Raw genomic sequence first — 21783 nt, forward strand, 5'->3', positions numbered from 1 at the left:
TTCACCCCAATAGATTTGAGTCGTTTGGCAATGTTTAGAATCTAGAAACTCGGAGGATTCTGGAATTTGTAGGGTTTTAGATCGAAACAACAATTGACCTTCCAAGTTGAGAAAATTGATGTGAATGAGTTTGTTAGAGAATTACTATTGTTGTTTTATTTTAGTGTTTACTTTGGGTGGCAGTTTTCCTAAAGGGTCCATTTAGGCTTCCTAAATGGCCCTAAAAAAGTGCAACATGGAAGATCAGATGCCACCCAAATTTTGTGGCAGGTAGACCTCAAGATCACCTTCTCACATGTCAAGTTTGGCTCAAACGGAGTTTGCTTAGTGGAAAAGTAAAGCTTTGAAAAATCCAAGACTATGGGAGAGTGGACAGTGGTGGTTGGACCATACTAATACTTTGGAGGGTATTTGATTGTATTAGGCTCTAAAATTTGGCAGGTGGCTAGCTCCCAACCTAAGGAAATTATGTAAGTTTCTAAAGTTTGAAGCGTAGTAGGAATTAGGAATAGAAAGTTAGGGTCCTGTTAGTTTATAAAAAAGGGATCATATTTACCATTGTAATACATGGATTTTTGAATTAATGAATAAGAACTTTAGTGGTTTGCGGAGGCATGTCGCTTTGGTGCCTTTGTGTGCTTATGGTCAGAATCCCACGGTCATGACCTGGTTCATCAATGCAGTCTTCTGCTGCTGCTATTCTTCTGATTTCTGCCATTAACAGATTAATTTTCTTAGTCTGTTAAGCATTCCTTTGATACCCTGTTATGAACCTAATTTCCAGTCCTACAATTTCGATTACATATCCTTCAAATATCTCTATTTCACCTAAATTTCTTCTACTATTTTCTGTTAACCAGTTCCCCCAAAACCCCACCTCAAACTCCGATTTTAGATCTTGTTTTATACTCGATCACTCCCTATCTTCTGTTCTGGCCGCAATCTATATTAAGCCTAATCGCACCCCTCAATCAATTGAGGGTTTCTGCCCTGTTTTGTCACTGGTAGGCCATCTCAGGAGGCTATTTTACCCCAGTTTCAATCTTATCTGAACTGTGGATTTCAAGATATCCAAAATATCTTATTCTGCGTAATTGGTCCTTTGTATTCACTATTGTTTTAGGTATTTATTGCCATCTATTCTGATAGTCCTTTTATCAGAGCATATAACCAAAACCATAAGCTATATTCTGTCCTATTTTCCCTACCAGCCAATTAGCCCTAATTGTCCATTTTAGGATTAGGGTTTCTGGGCAACCACCAAACCCCTTGGTGACCACTAAAGGATGTAAAGGAGGCATGTCGGGGGGTGGGTGGTGGTGGTGGGGGAGGTGGGGGGTGAGGCACACAACTGTAAATTATTGTATAGTTTACTATTTAAGTTTGGGCTTAATGATTTTGCAATATTTTCCCACAGATAACATAACTATTGATACAAGAAGTACAAGAAGCTCAGCTCTTTCAACATGATGATTTCATTAGGTATTTTCTTTTCCTGGTGTGCTTCCTGTTATACTAAAGAAAAAGTATAGCTTTTGATTGTGTAAAAAATAAAACAATTGGAATAGTAATAAATGATTAGTGCTCCCAAGACCTAAACAGACAAATATTCACAAAAAATAGAAAAATTAAATCAATTAAAATTAAATTTAAATACAAAGAGCCAAAAAACGGAGCATAAACAACAAACATCCATACTTGAACTTGCCCGGGTTGGTTTGAACTTGCGACCCTGCAAGCTGGGTCACAACATAGGAGGCACCTGGCCATAAATTGCAGGAAAATTCTCCTCAACAGTAATGATGTGGACCCTGAAATCGGATACAGTCTGATATCAGGATTTCTAAGTTAGCAAGTTAACATTCACATAATTAGGAGTGGTGAAAGGTCAAAATATAAAAGTAACAAATTATCATGCAAATATATTCAAAACAACATTTTGAACCATCAACCAACAATTGTCAAAAAACAATGACGTTAAGACTGATTTGTAAAAAGTTTGTCTGCTTAACCCCTGTATCTTAAACACATGATACTCAAGCACCATAAATAGATGATGGCACATGACCATGGACAAGTGAATACCTCAAAAGAAAATAATTAATCACCATCACCTGATAGTCTGAAGGATTTTCTTCTTCACCACTTGAACCCTTAAACTGAAGCAGTTTACTGTTGGTTTCTCCAATGAAAACGCAACTGGTATTCTACCTTCAATCGCATAGTCTTTCATCAAGTGGTGTCTTACCTGCAAGGTTTGGGATTGCGGTTTGCTTGGTTTCGATCTTGGTTGAAACCGAATTATTTGGGGTTTTGACCGAAATTTGATTGAAACTCTGCATGTTTTGGTTGACCAGTTTGTTTGGCTATTTCGGTGGTCAAATGGCCATATTTTGGCTTGAAACTTCAGGAAAACCTTAATTAAGCATTTTTTTAACATAATGGAACCTTTAGATTGTAAAAAAAACACGCCCAATATGGTAGTTTGGTTTTGTACCCTAGGTTGGTAGTACACGTTGTCCCCTGCTGTATAGTGTATACTTTCTCAAATATAACCTATTCTACACATAATTTAGCATTAGAACACACAAAATTCAATGAAACAACTAAAATATGCATTAGGTTTGAGGAAAATAATAGTGCACAATGTCAAAGTGTAACAAGTACAAGAAGTATACAAATGTTACAAGTAGTCAAGTACAAGTGTACAACCAAGGTTAAAACGCCTCTACGTAACCGTTCCTCCAACTCTATGTCAGTACGAGTTCCGAGAAGGCTCAAAACCCTTGGGGGAAAAGACTATAAAGTTTAAATCTTACACAAATCTTTCTCAAATGCGGCAAATAGTTGTGTTGTTAATGTGTTGTAGTCAGTAGTAGTCCCCAAGAGTTTGTTCCACTAAGAAATGTAGATGATTGGCCAAAAATATCAAATCTGAGTTTTCTTTTTTTGGAGTTTTCCCCACTCTAACAGGTGAAACCACTTGAAACTTACAAAATGGGTCAAAATTGCGACCCATTTCGATTGAAACAATGCTTTGATATGCACTGTATCCTACCGAAACCTAGTCGAAACTTTGCGTTCCTACTGAGTCGCACCCAGTTTTATTTCGACCTTTGTCGAAACTCGAAACCGAAATATTTCACAAAATCTCGGTGATTTTAATCAAGATTTCTGTAGAATAGAGTATAAGAAATATTAAAAGCACCCAAAATAAGTTTCTTTCCATGGAAATCTATCACAAAATTGGAATAATTACAGAACACATGTTTCAGACCTGAAGAAAACACATATGGCACAATGAGAATGGGTTGTTTAGGAAGCCCTTCCTAGACAGGGCTGTGTAAAGTAGTTTTTTCAATTTACTTTTTATTTTGGTGATGCTGCTTACTTTTTCTTACTTGCGAATATCATTTATTACATCCAACTTCAGTCACATGGGTAGACTGTTGGCGGCCCATATTAAAGGATCAACTGAGATTTGCTGCTTTAGACCAAACGTAGCCTAAAAGATGTGCCACATTGTGTGTATTTTCTTTCGAACATTTCTATCTAACAAATGGGAGAATTGATTTCAATGCCATGACTGGAGGTCTGGTACTAGATGTCTTCAATCCAATTCATGATTTATTCTGCATGTATCTCCACAATGGTAAGTTATATAGTCCATGCTTCATGCTTCCTTGCTGTATATAGTGCCAGAACGACCGCCTTTGCTTCAGCCTCTTCCACCAAATCCACCTCGACCTTTCACCTGATACTGCTCAACAAACTCTTTTGTTATCTCTAATAACCATTCCAGCTACCCTGTTTTGGAGTCTTGAACAGAAGAAGCATCTGTATTTATTTTAACCTGACCCACTTTTGGTGGCTCCCAATTTCCCAACTGACCTGCGTCTGGTGAAGGTCCTTGGCCAACTAGTCCTCTTGATCAACTGATTCCATCGATGATGAACTTGCAAAATCTGGAGTGAGGTGAGAGTCAATGTACTTAGGATATTATGTATTGAAGATTTGAAGCTACGGCAATCACTTTTGGTTGTTGAGTAGAGTTGGTAGTGGTGTAGCTGCTCTTTGGCTTTTATGCTGTAAGTTTCATTTGCTTGTTTGTTTGTTGTACTTTACATTGGCTGGCTTACCACCTTTCTTTATAAAATTCTGTGATTCATAAAATGATTGAAGGGGAAAAAACACCTTAAACCTTGGGACATTTCGGAACTAGAAAAAAAGAGCTCAATGAGAGATGCTATGGCATCCCTTTTAACTATTATCATGTCTCCCTAAAGTCTGTCCTGTAAGCCGGATACTATTCCAATACTTCTTTCCCTGTTAGTGTTACCCCACATTGGAAACTGTAAGAGCTCCTGATGAAAACAGCTTACTATCTGTTTGTATGTTGCTGCTTCTCGAAATTCTGTAACTGCAAACTGTGGTATGGAGAGATGAATGTCAGATTGTGCTCACTACTGTGCCTGTTATATGGTACAAGAGGTCTTGATTGACTTCTAGTCTTGAAAATACTTCAGATGCTTGAGGTTTCATTACTTAGATGACAGATGTAGGGGCAAACAGATAGACAGGCAAAGTGTATAAAACTTGAATCTTGAAGTATCTTCTAAGTTTACACATATGATTGGGAGAAGGCCACCATTTTGCAAGGATATCATCAAAGAGAGAGCAAGGAGCTCCAGTTTCTTTGGTAAGGAGAGGTGGTTTGGTTTCTTGTTCCACTTTCTATATTGATTTGAGAAATTGTTCTAGGTGAATATGAGCTACCTGAAGAGTTAAATTTGTTGGAAGTTATCCTTTTGCCATTGATTGAAACTGCAGTAATATGTAGCTTCATTTCCAATACTGCTTGCATTCATAAATTTTTAGCACATTTTAACTGAGTATTTGATTGTTTTTTTTTTTGTCACGTTGTGTTTTCTGCATCATGGATAGGTTTCAGTTTCTACATTAGGAAAAGTTGACCTCTAGATGAAACTCTTCTTGTTCTCCAGTCTCCACACAACTTATCATCTTTCTCTGCCCCTCCACACCTAGACCATGGACAAAGGAGATCACCCAAAAACTGAAAAGCAATTCATGAGCATGAATAAGGCTGAAATGTTACAGATGAAACATATCGAACAGAAGACTAAAACAAGGTTTCACTCTCACATTACTAAAATTACTACTGTTCCAGCAGAAGGCTTGACTCTGAAATCAACTGTTCTCAATATCCATATGGGTATTACCTCATTTGAATGATGCCACAACAAGGACAGCATAATGACCATGAAGAAGCTCCTCTTCTCTGTAATCCTGATGTTCAGTGGTGTTTTCATGGTGAAAAGACAGCTTCATTGATTAACAGAGGCATTTTTTTTTCCGGTGTTTCTGGCTTTGCTATCCGATGATTGGGCGTCATAGCATAGATTACAGATCTTTCAAGCACCTATTTTGCTTCTTTCTCAGCTCCTGATGTAAGGGGAAAGACATTTTCCTCAAAGCACATCGATTGAAACATACATGAGCTCCATTCCTGTTGTTAATATCTTGTTGAAGACCCATACAATCGTCAGATATATAGATTAGATATTGCCAAAGGTTGTTCATGGAAAACCCAACTCTCCCAGAGGAGCTCAAACGAGCCAACATATCCAGACACTGACCACTTTCTTCTTGCGAGATATGATGGAGATGCTACCATCCCTTCCTGATTGGATCTCAATTCATCTTGTTTGAATTATGGGCTTTCAAATGGGTTTCAACTTTCAAGTCAACATATCTTCAAATGAACACCACATATGGTTTCGTTTGGTTGCAGGAGAAATTAAAGAAAAGGGAAGTGAAAATTTTCAAACATACAAAGGAAATGTTTGTAATAATTACCCGGATTTTTATCACTTACAGTTCTGATCGCCCAATACTCCTCTGGGAAGACGATATGTGGCATGGGAAGATCGGAAGGTCACCGTTGAATCGGAAATTTTACAAAGCCCTAACTTGCTGGATTCTCTCTCCTCTCTCACTGATCCTCTCCCACCTTTCTCGCTGCCGAAGTAGCCCTCGGAGACGGAGTCCCTTACTGCTGCTGGAATTGCCCTTGGAGACCCTCTTCGTTGTTGCTCCCTCTACGGCTATCTCTACCGATCGCCTCACTCTACGGCTATTTCATGGGGTGGAGGAGAGAGATAAACACATGGGAGTGTTGGCGTAGGCCATGTTCTCAAACAGAAAACATTTTCCCCTTTTTTTTTTAGGGAAAAATGTCCAACATTGATAGTGTGGGAATCTTTTTTCACATCCTCTCACATTTTGACCTTAGTGGGATCCACATTGATACCATAGTTCGAATTTTTGTCTCGTCTCGCCATTTCGGCGAAATATGGTATTTTTTTTGTCATATTTCGGCACTTCATCTTGGTGGATTTTTTTGCCATATTAAGGTCTGATACTTCATGTACACCTTTATTTAAGTTAAATAAACACATTTAAACATTCATATTGCAAAAAACATGAACCCAAAGTGGTGTTTAGGGTTTGCACCCTTGATTGATAGTATACAGTCGGACCCTGATGTATAAATAGTTAAATACATATTGTTTAAGTATTAAAAGACATAATAAGAAATTTAAACAAAGTAATAAAACAAATTTATGAAATTTCACGAAATATATCAAAATTTTATGAAGTATACCGAAATTTCACGAAATTTGAACATTTTTCATTTCGAAAGTCCATCTCGTCTCGATAGTGTCGAAATTTACCGAAATTTCAACAATATATCGCGAAATTTTGATGAACCATGACTAATAATATCTCTCTTCTCCAACCATCTGAGCCCCCTTTGTTCATGAAAACATTTCTTACACAATGATTTGCAATAATGTGGAAGATTCCTCCTATACGAGCAGCGTGGAAATCCTTTCTTTTAAAAAAAATAAAATAAATTATTCTCTTATCAGAATACATGCTCGAAAAACATCCCGTAGTCAATAGTCGACCCAGGATCCTCTGAGCAGTACCGGCGGGGCGACAGTGCACATCCGACGGCACAGTAGAGACCATGTGGCACCGCAGAGGATTTTTACACGTCAATAGTCATATTTTAGGGGCACTTCGGGCAAAGCATATAGCAGGGGCAGTATCGATATTAAAATATTAAGCAAAGCGTAAAACAGGAAAAATGTGTTTCTACCATGGTGATGGTCCTAATGGAATATGGATCGACAGAGCCACCATAGCGTTCCGTTACTCTGAGACGTCTCTGAGACGAGAATTAATATTTAAGTATTTCTAGTCCAGAAAGAAATTGAGCGGCTCACACTTTCTTCATCGACTTCGCAACCTTATCTGTAGCTTTGCATCCTCTTTTCTCTCAAAAATCTCTTCTGCCTTTGATTCTTTCCTTGAATACGTCTTTGAAATTTCGGTTTTCTTTAACAGTGAGATTTACCCGATAAAGTTGGGTCTACAAATCCAATTTTTCTAAGAACTGGAAGCATCGTTTTCACATTGGAGTTCATCTGAATCTCTTTATCGACTCTGGAAACTCTTTGTTTTGAAGGTGCTGAGGTTTCTAGTGATTTGTTGAAGTAAGACTCCGGTGGACATTGTTCTGCAGCTTTAGATTAAACTTAACTATCATCCCTATAAGTCTACGAAGTTGATACGGTTCAGCCACTTCGTGTTGTTTTGGAGCAGAAGAACGGGGTTTTCGACTTCTTAACTCAATCTGGAACTAGAAGAGCTTTGCTGTCCTCGCTCCAATTAATACCTGTATCTAACTTTGAGTTTTAAGGATCGTGAAAATTATTTGGAATTAGTTTGCTGAATGGAGAGTGCTGGAGGTAGTTCAGTTCTACGGAATCGTAGGTTGGAGAGCTGCTTCAATGCAAGTTCCCTTTCCAATGTCGGAGAATCATCGAAAGTTAAGCGGAGAGAAGCAGGGATACCGAAACAGAAGACCGATGTCTTTGTGGACGACAACAGTTGGATCGCTATTGTGATATCCTGTATAAAGATTGTTATCTGTTTCGTGACGATGATGTTCACGACCTTTGTGTGGGCCCTGATCATGCTTGTGCTGCTACCATGGCCTTATGCGAGGATTAGGCAGGGAAATGTTTATGGTCATGTGACTGGAAGGTTATTGGTAAATTTCCTCTTTGCCGAAGTCTCCTCTTTCTGTTTTTAGAATTTCGAATTTTGCAACCCATGTTTCCTTTCACCCCACTTTTTTTTTCTGAAGCTTGCACATTCTTCTGATTCCTAGTACATGCCTCAGTTTTCTGAATCAAACTTCTCTGTTTGTCTTGTTGCAGTAAAAATTATTGGTTTTTCTTATTTCAACTGATGTTTTTGCTTTTAATTAGCTTCTTGTTTGGTAGCTGAAATAGTAAGCTTCTGATATTAGGTTTAAATTATGGTTTTCCTTTCCTTTTCCGTACTCTCTACAGAACGGTTGAAACAGTGTCTGTTTATGAATGTGGATTTCTTAAATATCTTACACTTCAAGTATTGAGGCCATCGCCCAGAATGCAGAATCTACACCATTACACAGACGAAATCATGAGACAAAAATTTGTGAAAATGTAGACACTGAAGGAGGAAATGGGTTCCCTATTCATCCCTCAAATTTCATGCAATATTGCTTCATACTGTGATCAGTTTAAGAGTGGTCAATGTGAAATAGTAACACCCACACTTCCAGCAATCACTGAAGTAGATTGTGAGCCTACAGCTGCTGCCCAGATACAGCAAATCTGTCTACCCATGGATGGGCTGGAGGCTTCCTGTATTTGATTAATGATAAAGGTTAGCATATATGAATCTCTGCATTGCTGGCCTTTGTGCCTTCACCAAAGAACTGAAGATCCTCAACTAATATTTGTGGATTATTTAGTGAACATTCTTCATGGCAATGAGGATTTAATCCATATCATATTCAGCCTTTAGTGGCAAAGAATAACCTATAGTCTACATGGGATTCCCATGTCAAAACTATCAATCTTGTACATGAAACACTTAACCTGCTTGAAATTTATCACCCAATTGAATACTACAGGATAGTAGAGTATCTTGGCCTGTGGGGAGATCGTGCAGTCTTATTCTGATTCAGAATCAGTAAGTGATCTGAATACAATATGGCAGTTCTTACCTGCTAATATTCCAGGGTTGGTGTGCAATTTGAATTTTTCTCGAAAAAGCACACATGTAAGGCTGCGTACATTTGCCCCTCCCAGACCCTGCAGTAGTGGGAGCCTTGTGCACTGGGACTCTCTTTTAGTGAATGTAGAATACATCTAGGGATTAAATAAAGCTAATTTAAGAAACTTTGTGGAACTCTTTAGCTGTTTATATTGTGCCAACTCACTCTATCTTTAACAATAAAAACACCAGGTATATTTAGAGGTTGATGGGGTAGATCAGATAAAAATCGAAGTTGAATCATTGTATACAATTGGATCTAGACATAGTTACTGGGGTGAGAAGCAGAAGCAAGAACTGATGCCAGAGTGAGTAGTGATAGCTTCCCTGTCCTGTACCAAGCTTCCTGCATGCAACTAAGTTTAAGGATCCATTTGAAGATCAGAAAACGTGCATATTGTGGGGTATAATCAGTAACACTAAATTAAGTGTAAAGCATATAACTAATTGCAGGAGAGCTGACAAAAATATATAGGGTATCACATAATGAAGTGCTTGAATGGGGAATCCAAGAAGTTTTAAAGAAAAGGGGAAAAAAATGTACTAAGGATCACTAGGATCAATGTAATGCCACTTCAAAGGTATAGAGATACAACACTTAGGGAAACAAATCATTCTCATGGTGAAGATAAGAGCAGATTGTCAGGGAACTCAATCATGCTTATGGTGAAGGTCAATAGAAGTTCATGAATGGCCATGAAACAAAGGACAAAGACAAACGACACCTGACTAACTGTGCCTTGAGCCAACTATGTTGTGTTCTTGAGGGACACAGTACACCATAAGTACAAAGGGCAGACTATAGAAGAGCCAAAAGGAGGCAATAACTAAAGGACTATGGGAGGCAAATTATATATAGTGAAGGTAGAGTGCTGAAGGCCTTGGTCACAGGCCTACACATTTCCTTAAATATTCACTTTCAAACCTATAACATAATTCCATTAAGGACTCTACAGGGGATCCATTGTGCATTTTCTAGATGATTGATTTAGGAAAGCTGACAAACCAAACTTGTATCATAATTTGAAAATTATAATGGAATTAGATGGGGAATCTTTTTTTTTTTTTTGATAAGTAATAGGGACTTTCAATTGGTGTCTATTATGTTTCAATAGTATACTTGAGTGTTGCCTATCCTAGTCAAGTCTTGAGAGTGGCCACTTTGAGCAAAAGATCTTGCATTGGGCTATCAACTCCAGCCTCACCAATGCCTATACTTCCCTTCATAGAAAGCATATTGTTTCTACGTAATTTATGTCCTGAATAACTTCCTGGGAATTATTCTTTGTGCATTTGTCAGTTGATGATTCTTGACTGGAATGGTGATTGCAGATGTGGATTTTGGGAAATCCAATAAAGATAGAAGGTGCCGAATTCTCCAAAACAAGGGCTATTTATATCAGTAACCATGCATCTCCTCTAGATGTTTTTCTTGTAATGTGGTTGACTCCAACGGGCACTGTTGGCATTGCCAAAAAAGAGGTACGGGTGGCACACATTTACTGTAGCAATGGCAGGCTTCCTGAAAAATTAAATTTCGGATATATGTAGAGAAATATATTGGTTCTGAGAATCATCAAGGTTGGTAGTGCCTTTACTCCCATATGCATCAATGTTGAATTTTCAATTTATGGCAGCTCATGGATGAGCTGTAGAGTCCTTATTTCCATCTGGTCAAGTTTTCGTTCTATATTTTACGGGACAAATGAATTTGCACTATTATCTAAGAAGCAACCCACTATGATCAAATAACTCAGATCAATGTCTATGATTTAAATTGGCAGTGAAGGCACTTCCGAACCCAAGGTATCTGGTTTTAATAGATGTTCACTCTGTGGGAAAGTTCAAACTCCTTTTGACTTGCATAAATGCCCCAAAAGGATGGAAGCAACATCCATAAGGGAATTTAACAAGGAAAGTCAAGAGAAAGTTTCTCTTTGTGCAGATCGTATGGTACCCCCTGTTTGGACAGTTATATGTGTTAGCAAACCATCTTCGTATAGATCGTTCCAACCCAAGTTCAGCCATTGAGTCAATGAAACAGGTACTACTTTTCTTTCTCTAAAATCTCTTCAACTTCTATTTTGGCCATATTTCGTACTCTGACTTCTGCTAAGCTTAGGCTGCTCGTGCAATTGTTGAGAACAATCTATCATTGATCATTTTTCCCGAGGGAACCCGATCCAAAAATGGAAGATTGCTTCCATTTAAGAAGGTAATGAGTACAAGATGTCTACTTTCCTTTCCCCTCCCTCCCCCCCAATTCTATTTTTCTTCTATTATTCTGTGTATTGCAGATCATCCAGATAGTATGAAAAATTAGAGCACAATTCTTGAAGTTGAACGACCCAGGTGATGATAATAAAATGGATCTAAATGGGTCTTAACTGGATCTCCTAGCCTGGAAGTTATGGTCTTAACTATCGTATCCATGGCATTGGTTAGTATAACCTATCAAATGGTGTATACACCCCCCCGAAGTTACATTACTTATGAAGCATCCCTAGTTTATTTTGTTTCTGGTCTCAGATTTGAGATTTCTCATTATCTTGTCTTATTCTTTTTCTTCATTTCATTCCCAGTTTATTTATATTTTTCTTTTATTTGTTCACATGGCATTGCAATCTCGGCTCCCTATTGTTCCGATGGTTCTGACAGGGACACACCTAGCATGGAGAAAAAACAGTTTACATGTTAAGCCAGCACCTCTAACTGTAAAGTTTCTTCCTCCGATAAGAACTGAAGATTGGATAACCGACAAGATTGATGACTACATTAAAATGGTACATGACATCTATGTCAAACACCTTCCAGAGGCCCAAAGACCTCTGGTATCTGAAGAGGAAGATAGTGTAAGAGATCAAACTGGCAACTAAGGTACCTTGAGTCTGTTTTGCTTTCCACAGAAGACCCTTGTTAAAAAATACTAAAATGATTGCAATTGAAAGCTTTCAATGAGTAATTGATAACTCATCTCATAACTTAATAGGAAAGATGAAAAAGGGCTAATGGATAGAGCAAAATTTCTTGGTACTTAATCTGGGTATCAGTTTTATGTTATTCGATTATGTTATTATGCGATCGGCCACCATGGACCCTTGATTCCTTGATTTCGTAAATCCAAAAAAAACAAGTCCTTGATTTCATATAGATTTTCTTTTTTTCTTTTTTTTTTTTTTGGGTGGCGGGGGGGGGGGGGGGGGAGGGCGGCGGTTAGGTTGGCGTAGGCCCAAGGAGAGTAAAACTCATGACCTCATAATTGTGAGAGGTGTTGGTCGTTGCCAACTGAGCTTCCTTGTGTAGATTGAGGATGAATTGCATTGACCTTTATGTTTCTTTTGTTTTTTGTATTATTAGTGTGGGTGAATCTATTGGCTGATATCATACATTTGGTTATACAAATTATGGTCTTAGATTTTGCAGATTTTTTTTTTTTTTTTTTGAAGTTTAGGTTTGGATTTCAGGGTGACATTGTAATTGGAATCTCGATGATTTCATGTTGTTAAACTTTTTTACTATGGATTTTTTTTTAGAAATTTTAGAATCTTTTGGATTCTAAAAATTAGGAAAATATTTTTTTCCTATTTCCAACTTATTTTGAGCTTCAGATTTTTTTTGAATTCAATTTTAAAATTTTGGTCTGAAATTTTGTTTTATTGAAATACTCAAGATATTGATATTGAATTGTGAATTTCCAGCGAATTCTCATTTCAGTCACAAGGATAAAATATAATTTTTTTAAAGCTTGGAAAATAAATTTTCCATAGAGGTTATTATCTATTGTTGTGTACATTGATTAATTATGCTTAATGGATTGATCCATTGGTTGAACAGGTGAAGAACCCCACAGCCCCCATTGAACATAAAGCTAGCACCTCCAAAATTAGTGAAGATCAACTATTCTTCTTTTGTCAAAGGGGAATTTACAGCAAAGCCCATGATTTCTGGGTTTTTGTATGGATATGTCTTCGAATAGCTTAGTGATGAGTTTGGTGCCAAAGTAAACCAGCTCATGAACTTGAAGCGTGAGGGATCAGTTGGTTGAGAATGATTATGGCCGAAGAGTTTCCATAATTGAAAGATTTTCACCTTGGAGAAGAACATATACTGCTTTATAGTGTCAATTAGATATGTAAAGAATAAAACAAAAGTAATTGCAGATATGGCTATTTGTAACTTGAGCTGTTTAAGAATGGTATGAAATAATGTAAAATTATTTGAGCACTGCCTGGTACTGGAAAATTAAGCATAGTTTTTCCTGTATTGTTGAGGAGAGTGTAGCATGTAACCTTGATTTAGCTTAGAACTAGATGGATTTGTACAATTTAAAAAAACCTGTATGCTATACCCTCTCAAAGTAACCCTGAATATGAGGTTATTGTATACCTTTTACCTTCTATTAATAATATGCTAGAATAGTTAAATGATGAGTCAAATTATTTCTGTGTAATAATCAATCTTAATTTGTTAAATCAAATTTTTTCAAAGATACAACCTTAGTTGGCCATGTTTCAAAAGCTCTAACAATCATATTGTTTTACAACTTTACATCCCTAATCATAAGATCTATAAGTGCCTCCATTTGTCACATTAATAAGTGCCCCTTTTTTTCAAGGCACCATTCAATTTGATGCGATGGACATAGATTGTCTAACAAATTATTTATTCATTGGTCCAAAGAGGTGATAAAATAATGTTTGATTTGCCCTTCTCTAAAGAAATTTTTATAAAGCTTGATGTAGCAGACACGATATGGAAGTGACCTACTGATCTTTGTGACCACTCAATATCGGATGATCATGACCATCTGATCCATCCTATCATGGATTTAATTCCATGGGTAGGCCGAAAATGGGTTCCTCTAGGCCAGGAAATAGTTACAGTCCGCAACTTACATCCCAGTTCCAAACTTTTATTTTGATTTCTAATAAACTCCGACCATTCAGCCACAAAATACATAGTTGGAGTTGCTTTCAGGCATGGGATCAATCCTCCAAACCCCAAACTGATTCCATTTGAATCAATTAAGTTTCCATATTCTTTTCACTCACAAAAATACCCTAAAACAGAACATCCTAGAAGAAACTTTGCTCGGCAAATGGATCATGGGTTGTTATTGTTGGAAACTTGTGTGACAGTTTTTCGTGGTACTCTATAGGTTTTTAGATGATATGCAAGGGATGTGGCAGCCCCGGCAAAGATAGACGGTCAGTTTGTAGTGTAGACAGATCAATTTGGTGCAAACAGGTTTAACATTATTATAGATGTTTCCAGATAGAGTTGATAGATTTTGAAAGCTTTGACAGGCTTATTACATGTTTATAAATTATTTGGCAGAAGACCAAAGCAATAGGTGAAGGCCCCATACAATTAAAGTTGGAATTTCATAGGTCAATGCATTGACAGCCACTTTGGTGCAAATTTTAAAAGGTTTAATGAAAAAATTGGGCAATGTAATATTCACGAGAAATGTAGTTCGTTGAGTCTTAGTTCCAAGGCAACTTGTTTCACATCATTCTGATCTCGGGCGGAAGAGTTATGGCAATCTCCGTACGACTGCGCAAAAAATGAGTAAATTGAGAGAGTGTGAAGGAGTTTAAGATAGCTATTGGAAGTTTTTCGTGCAAAAGGATGTTTATTAAAGTGTCTCACAGCGTTCTGAACATTTTTTATTTCAGGGAAAATCTCAAAATTCGAGGTAAAACCTCGTGCAACATGATAGATTCTATTTCGTGCAGTCTGGTAGCCTGGGAGATCCTTTTAAGGTGTCTCTGTCATACAGTATCAAACTGTGGATGGTCCAGATTGAACGATTCCGTTTGAACGGATTCTGTGAAGATAAAAAGGTTGGGGACGGTGTAGATACCAGCGATTGTTTTCCTATTGGTTCTGCACATCGAGCCTTTGTATGCCGTAGAGCACTTTATGATCCCTCTGATACGGTATGTCGAAGGGGCAATATTTCTCTCTTAAAGATTCTATTTTTACTACATCTATTAACCACCATATTAGGAGTCTGATCTTACGTCTGAGAGTAAACAGAACCACATAACCTTTCGTAGTCCCTGATCCTATGATGCTGAGGCGTACTTTAATCCATATAAGATTCTTATCTATACGTTCTGGTTTACCCCGCATTTACCTGACCCGATCTTGAAGATCTGACAGCCCTTATTGAACCCACATTTGAATATGCCGATCGGACGACCTAGAATGCATCCGACCTTCCTTGTGACGCACGGTAATGCACGTCGTCCCTCGTGAGTGATGTGATGTCACGAAATCATTAGAAAATTTACAGAAATACCCCTGGTTCGCCGGGTTTCACTAAAACTAGGATATCTCACTCGTTTTAACTCCGTTTTGTGATCCGGGAATTGCTGTGCACTCAAAAAAACGAAAGGAACGTCTATGTGAAGAGAAAAACGTATAAAAATGTACATACAACATGGATTTCACAGAGAATATTTCAATGACGATTGCTCGATCCACGTGCACATGGAGGAGTGTGCAACATACTGATTTACCTCCAGAGACGCTGCTGAGTTTGGGAACACCCAGGAAGAGGTATTTCAGATCTGAGAAACCCTATTCCAAGGTTTTGAAAGGTTTTAGCTGTTGGACACGGTTGTTTTGATCATCGTGGCACATATAGTTTGATTCCTACGCATTGGATACTGCACCACACTTTTTTTTCCCGATAAAATGTAGTGCGCCACACTCGAGTGGATAAAAGTTCTAACAAAAGTTGCCATGAAATACGGTGCAAAGTTCAATAAAGATCACAAGAGGGATCATGGGAGTCTTAAGTTCCATAGAGATCACAAGAAAGGGCATGGAAGTATGTGTTGTTCTCTTATGATTGTCAAAAACAGCCCAAAATTTTCAAAATCATTACGTTGGTTCATTGGTCCTCTTTACTATGAGTATGTAGTGGCTAATAGATGGAATACAAATAGAATCTTTAAGATAGAAATATTGCACCTGCGACATACTGTATCAGTCGGATCATACAGTGCTATACGACGTACCAAGGGTCGATGTGCCGAACCAATGGGAAAAATTTTGATGGTATCTACACCGTCCCCAACCTTAGTATCTTCACAGAATCTGTTCAAACGAAATCATACCATCTTGGCCATCCTTATATTGATACGGTACGATAGAAACACCTTAATAGGATCCTCCTGGCCTACCAGATTGCACGAAATAGAATCTATCATTTTCATGAGGTTTTACCTCGAATTTTGGGATTTTCCTAGAAATAAAAAATGTTCAGGTGGATGTGAGATATTTTAATAGACATCTATTTGCAGGAAAACTTTTAGTAGCTACCTTAAACTCGTTCACATTCTCCCAATTTACTCAATTTCTGTGCAGTCATACAAAGATTGCCATAACTCCTCCGTCCTAGATCAGAATGACGTGAAACAAGTTGCGGTGGATCTAAGACAGTAAGACTCCACGAAATACATTTCTTATAAAGATTACTTTGCCCAGTTTTTCAATTAAACCTTCTAAAATTTGCACCAAAGTGGCTGCCAATGCATTGACCTATGAAATTCCAACTTTAACTGTATGGGGCCTTCACCTATTGCTTCGGTCTTCTGCCAAACATTTTATAAACATGCAATAAGTCTGCCAAAGCTTCCAAAATCTATTAACTTTGTTTGGAAATATCCGTAACACTATTAAACCTTGTTCGTGCCAAATTGATCTGTCTGCAACTGTGAACTCATTGTCTATCACTGCCAAAGCTGCTACATCCCTTGCATATCATCTAAAAACCTTTAAAGTACCACCAAAAACTGCCACACAAGTTGCCAACAATGACAACCCATGATCCTACCCAACAAAGTTACTTCTAGGATGTTCTGTTTTGTGGTATTTTTGTGAGTGAAAAGAATCTGGAAAACTTAATTGATTCAAATGGAATCAATTTGGGATTTGGAGGATTGATCCATGCCTGAAAGAAACTCCGACTGTATATTTTGAGGCTGAATGGTCGGAGTTTCTTAGAGATCATTAAAGTTTAGAACTGGGCAGTAAGTTGCGGACTGAAACTAGTTCCTGGCCTAGAGGTACCCAATTTTGGCCTACCCATAGAATTAAATCCATTTTAGGATGGATCAGAGATGGTCACGATCATCTCATATTGACTGGTCACAAAGATCACTTTCATATTGTGTCTGATCCATCTAGCTTCATAAAAATTTCTTTACTTTAGAGAAGAGCAAATCACACATTACTTTATCACCTCTTTGGACCTATTAATAAATAATTTGTTAGACAGGATATGATCAAACACTCAAACTGGTTCAATCTATATCCAACGCATCAAATTGAATGGTGCCTTAGAAAAAAGGGCACTTATGAATCTGACAAGTGGAGGCACTTATAGATCTTATGATTAGGGATGTAAAGTTGTAAAACAATATGATTCTTAGAACTTTTCCATTAAGGACAACAATATTTCATTTCATGAACTATGGCAAACAAAATAACCCCATTAGAGTTTTTCTATTAGTTTTGCAACCATCATGAATTTAGAATGAGTTCTTTCTTGCATGAGCCTGTATATTCGCAAACAACCGTTAGCTCGGTTGATTGGAGGCATTGCAAGTTGAGTGCATGCCTCCCAGGAGGTCAAGAGATCGACTTTCCTAGATTGCATATTGTGCCAAAAAAGCACTCCTCTCCCCCCCCCCCCCCCTTAGTTTTAGATTTTGGGCTTGTCTTAGTCTTCCCCCTTAGCTTGTAGTTGGCCTGTGGGCCCTTGAGTAGGATAGACAAAAAAAAAAAAAAAAAAGAGCCTGTATATTCTGATGGCATTGTTTCAATGTATATTGATTCAATTACTGATTGAACAATAGTTTCTATACATGTGTGGTGGATATATGTAGAACATAGGAGGAGATTGTAAGGGTATTTATGTAATATCCCTTCATATGTTCTAATATAATCCTACTTGTATTAATACTCAGGCTGTGAGGGGCAATCTAGTAATTAACCCATCTGAGCTAAACCCTAGTTTCCTATAAATACTAGCTGAAGGCAGCAGTCTGGGTATTCCAAACTAGATACTCAGGGTGTAATGCTTTAAGCAACCTTGTGCTTAAATCCTAAACCCTAACAAATATTCTGATGGCATTGTTTGTAATTGTGACAAAAAAATGTTTCTGAAAGCAATTTTTGTTTAAAAGGCTGAAGTAGGAAATAATTAGTTAATTACTTGACAAGGTCAAATTTCCACCATCCAGACTATTTTGTTATAGGAAAAAGGCGAGCACGTGACCGCGGTGTACACGTCCCCTCGCAGGTTCTCTCTCTCTCTCTTCTTTCTCCTCATTTTAATGAGTTGGGTTCCCTTTATGTGAATCAATACCCTATTAATATTGAAACTCCTCTCCCCCTATAGACGTGTATGATAAGGGTTATAAAACATACATAGTATCGAGTATTGTATCATTCACTATCAATATCGATATTGATATTGGTACAGATCGATTGTATTGAGCCGTATCGAATCAATTCAGATAAAAAGTCCATTTTTAGATAAAAACCAATATTTGGCTGATACAACCAATCCATATTGGTACTTGTATCAGTATTGGTCTCTAGTGATATTACTATGTGTCGGCCAATACAGCCAAAACGATACTTGTACCTAGAGCCATGGTGTATGATACCAATATAAGGGGGCAATGTGTCAATCCCTCTCCCTATTTTTCGAGTGAAATATAAAATATATTAATCCCCAAAGAAAGGGAAGAACAAAAAAAAAAAAAAAAAACACAAAGCAAAAAGGTCTCCACGAGGCACTAGGTCTCGTACAAACAAAGAGAAAAACAATAATAACAAAGCATCAACATTAGGAGTGTTGAGAGAATGAAAACCGGATCGTCCCAATAGGAGCAATAATGAGCTCACACTACATTCTTCTAAGGAGCATCAAATTTTCCAATTGATTGAGCGAAGAAAATAAAGAGAAAACCTAATACAATGACTCTCCTTCCTATGTCAAGCAGAGACTTGAGTGTCTTCCCAATGAAGCTCCTCTGGTGTTTCCTCTAGGTTTTCAACATGATGGATCACCTTCTTAGTATGCTTCAACTCTAGATATTCCATGTGAGAGTGACAAACTAAGGTGGCGGTGTGCCAGTCCGAAATATAAAGGAATGATTTTCCCTCATTGGATTCCAAAGTGGATCCACACAGAATGGCGTTGTCATCCATATTTGCAACCCAAGACACAATTTCAATCGGTTGATCCAAGATATTAATCATCGAGGTCTTAGTGTCAGGATCACAATACTTCAAAGATTCATCAATGGTATCACTTTGCTTAGATTCCGAATGATCCTCCAAAGAAGCAACTGATGAACTATCAACCCTAGGATTCATTATGCACTAAGGGGGAGTTTTTATCGTCTACGATTCCCTGCCCGATACGGTTCCTACAGTCCTCTAACAAGAGGGGGGTGGGCCCTACTTACGTAGAGTGTTCGGTCAGGGGGTGGATTGGACATTTTGCCCCCTCTTGTTAGAGAATTGTAGGAACTGTACCGGGCAGGTAGCCGTAGGCGATAAAGGTCCCACTGAGGGGCCACTCCGGATTCAAGATGGATGGAAAGAGGCATAATAGAGTCTTCCTCACAATTGGCTTCCAGGCTCACATTAGAGTTGACCCTAATACGATGACTCTTCCTCCGAACCAAATTTGAATCCGAATTACTTTTGGCTGACATTGAATAAGACCTTTCTGACATCAAAAGAGGAGCCTTTTACTGGCGTTGGATGTACATTGTCAGATGCAGTGCCGATGCTAGCCCTTTCTGTGGACGTCAACACCTCCACCAACTTGCCTTGCTCTTTGTTTGACACTCAGGATGTGTACTCTAGCGTCGGGGGCAAGATGTCTGGAGCCGTCGGCATGTCGATCACCGGCGTCGGCCATTCTGAAATAGTATCATCCATAACTGTTCTTGTGTGGGTAACGACCAATGTTTGGTGAGGCACACCTTTTGGGAAAGGTGTTTTCAATGGGTTTCTTCATCACTCTTTATGGAGGTAGTCCTTGGCACTTTGAATATGAACAAAAGAGCATTTTAGAGCCTCTTCTTTCTCTCACACAACTCTTCTCTTCTGTGTATACTCGCATATATTTGTCTTGAAGGGATGCAATAGGATAGTCCACTACTACTCGCAAAAGCCACAAACTATTTTATCTTGAAGATCAATTCACACGTCTCCCAATTATACCATAAGGGGCATCTATGGTCTTTAGGATAACATCACGTGACATGACTCAACCCTGTAGTGTCGTACTGTTCATGATTAGAATACATCAAAACAACACATGGAGTGACTTCTAGAAATGGTTAAGTTTAAGTTTCTCTCAATTGTCTTATTTTTACAAGACAATCTATTTCAGATTCACCTAATTGACTATTCCCTTTTTGATACTCGTATAAATCCTTTCCACAACATTATTTCTTTCTATAGCAACCACACCTAAAAATTGACCAATCCCTAAAAGTTTTTGACAATAAGATACCTATTTGAATTTGAATTTGCCATCTCCACCTCAACAAACCGACCTATCTTATTATTACTACCTTCCATGCATTGACCAAATTACCTCAATATCTTATTAATTTGGGTACACAAATTTGCCACCCCTTCTGTTATTTGTTATTCCTCATAAACTTTATTACTATTTGAAGTTTTTTCACAACTCAAAAAAGCTTAAGATGAGCTCATGACAAGTGCTTTGGGGGCCGGCTTTCTTTGCAAAAGTAATGTTTGGTTTTAGAATACTAAAAAAAAGGACAAAGTACAAACAGAAGCAGATGAATCCATCTTCAGATGAAGCCGCCCTTACTATATTTAAAGGGTTTATACACTAAAGGTTTAAGCCTTTTTGAGCTAGCTCCCTTGTCATCTTTAAAGACTTCATGTTTAGATAAACTTAATAAATTGACAAGAAGTTGATAGTTCATCTGTTAGTTGTTGTTTCTTGTAAAAAGATTTTTTTGGAGGTTAAGTTTTTTGGTGTTCTGGATAGATCGAGGCATAGATAGAGCTTTCATGGGTAGTTTAGGAGTAGTGATGGACCTCTAAGCTTGGTGATATCATGTCATTCCATGGTTTTAAAAATTGGAATCGGATCGATTGAATCAATTGGCCTGATCGATCTTCCCGATTGTAAGATTTTTGGGCGTATCGTCTGTTTTCAGATCTGAGGAACAGATTCTAAAGTTTTTAGGACTGATTCTGGCCGATCCCATTTCAATCCGGATCAGAATCGGCGGGACTGGTTTGACCCCGATTCCAAGTTTAAAATCCTTGTGTGATGCCCTTGGGTACTTTGGCTGCTAGTGAACCTCTAAAGCATTTGTACTCTTAAACAGGTTCAAGATAAATGTATCTCATACATGGTTTGAGGAATCAGTATCGGAATCAGATCGGGTGAATCACCCGATTCTTGCAATCTTCTTTTGATCATCTATGATCTTTTCTTTTTTAAAATAAAATACGAAATCCAACCGTGTATGAACACTTGTAGGTTTGGAAGGGTTTCAT

The 21783-nt window shown here is 37.9% G+C and overlaps 1 protein-coding gene across 3 annotated transcripts; it reads left to right on the forward strand.

Annotated features, from left to right (window-relative positions):
• Positions 1-3581: 3581 nt before the first annotated feature.
• Positions 3582-13152, forward strand: LOC122639893 (1-acyl-sn-glycerol-3-phosphate acyltransferase-like). 3 transcript variants are annotated; one of them, XM_043832916.1, is made up of 6 exons: positions 3582-3592; positions 7739-8143; positions 11144-11242; positions 11321-11414; positions 11800-12075; positions 13033-13152. In XM_043832916.1, exons 2-5 carry the CDS (start codon positions 7823-7825, stop codon positions 12072-12074), a joined length of 789 nt encoding a protein of 262 aa, XP_043688851.1. In that variant the 5' UTR covers positions 3582-3592; positions 7739-7822; the 3' UTR covers position 12075; positions 13033-13152. The 3 variants fall into 3 exon arrangements, with proteins under 3 accessions (XP_043688851.1, XP_043688850.1, XP_043688852.1); XM_043832915.1 differs by lacking the exon at positions 3582-3592 and adding an exon at positions 10531-10680; XM_043832917.1 differs by lacking the exons at positions 3582-3592; positions 11800-12075; positions 13033-13152 and adding exons at positions 10531-10680; positions 11496-11528 and having other exon boundaries at positions 11321-11413.
• The last annotated feature ends 8631 nt before the right edge of the window (positions 13153-21783 follow it).

This window comes from Telopea speciosissima, chromosome 9, assembly GCF_018873765.1.
Source record: "Telopea speciosissima isolate NSW1024214 ecotype Mountain lineage chromosome 9, Tspe_v1, whole genome shotgun sequence".
NCBI lineage: Eukaryota > Viridiplantae > Streptophyta > Magnoliopsida > Proteales > Proteaceae > Telopea > Telopea speciosissima.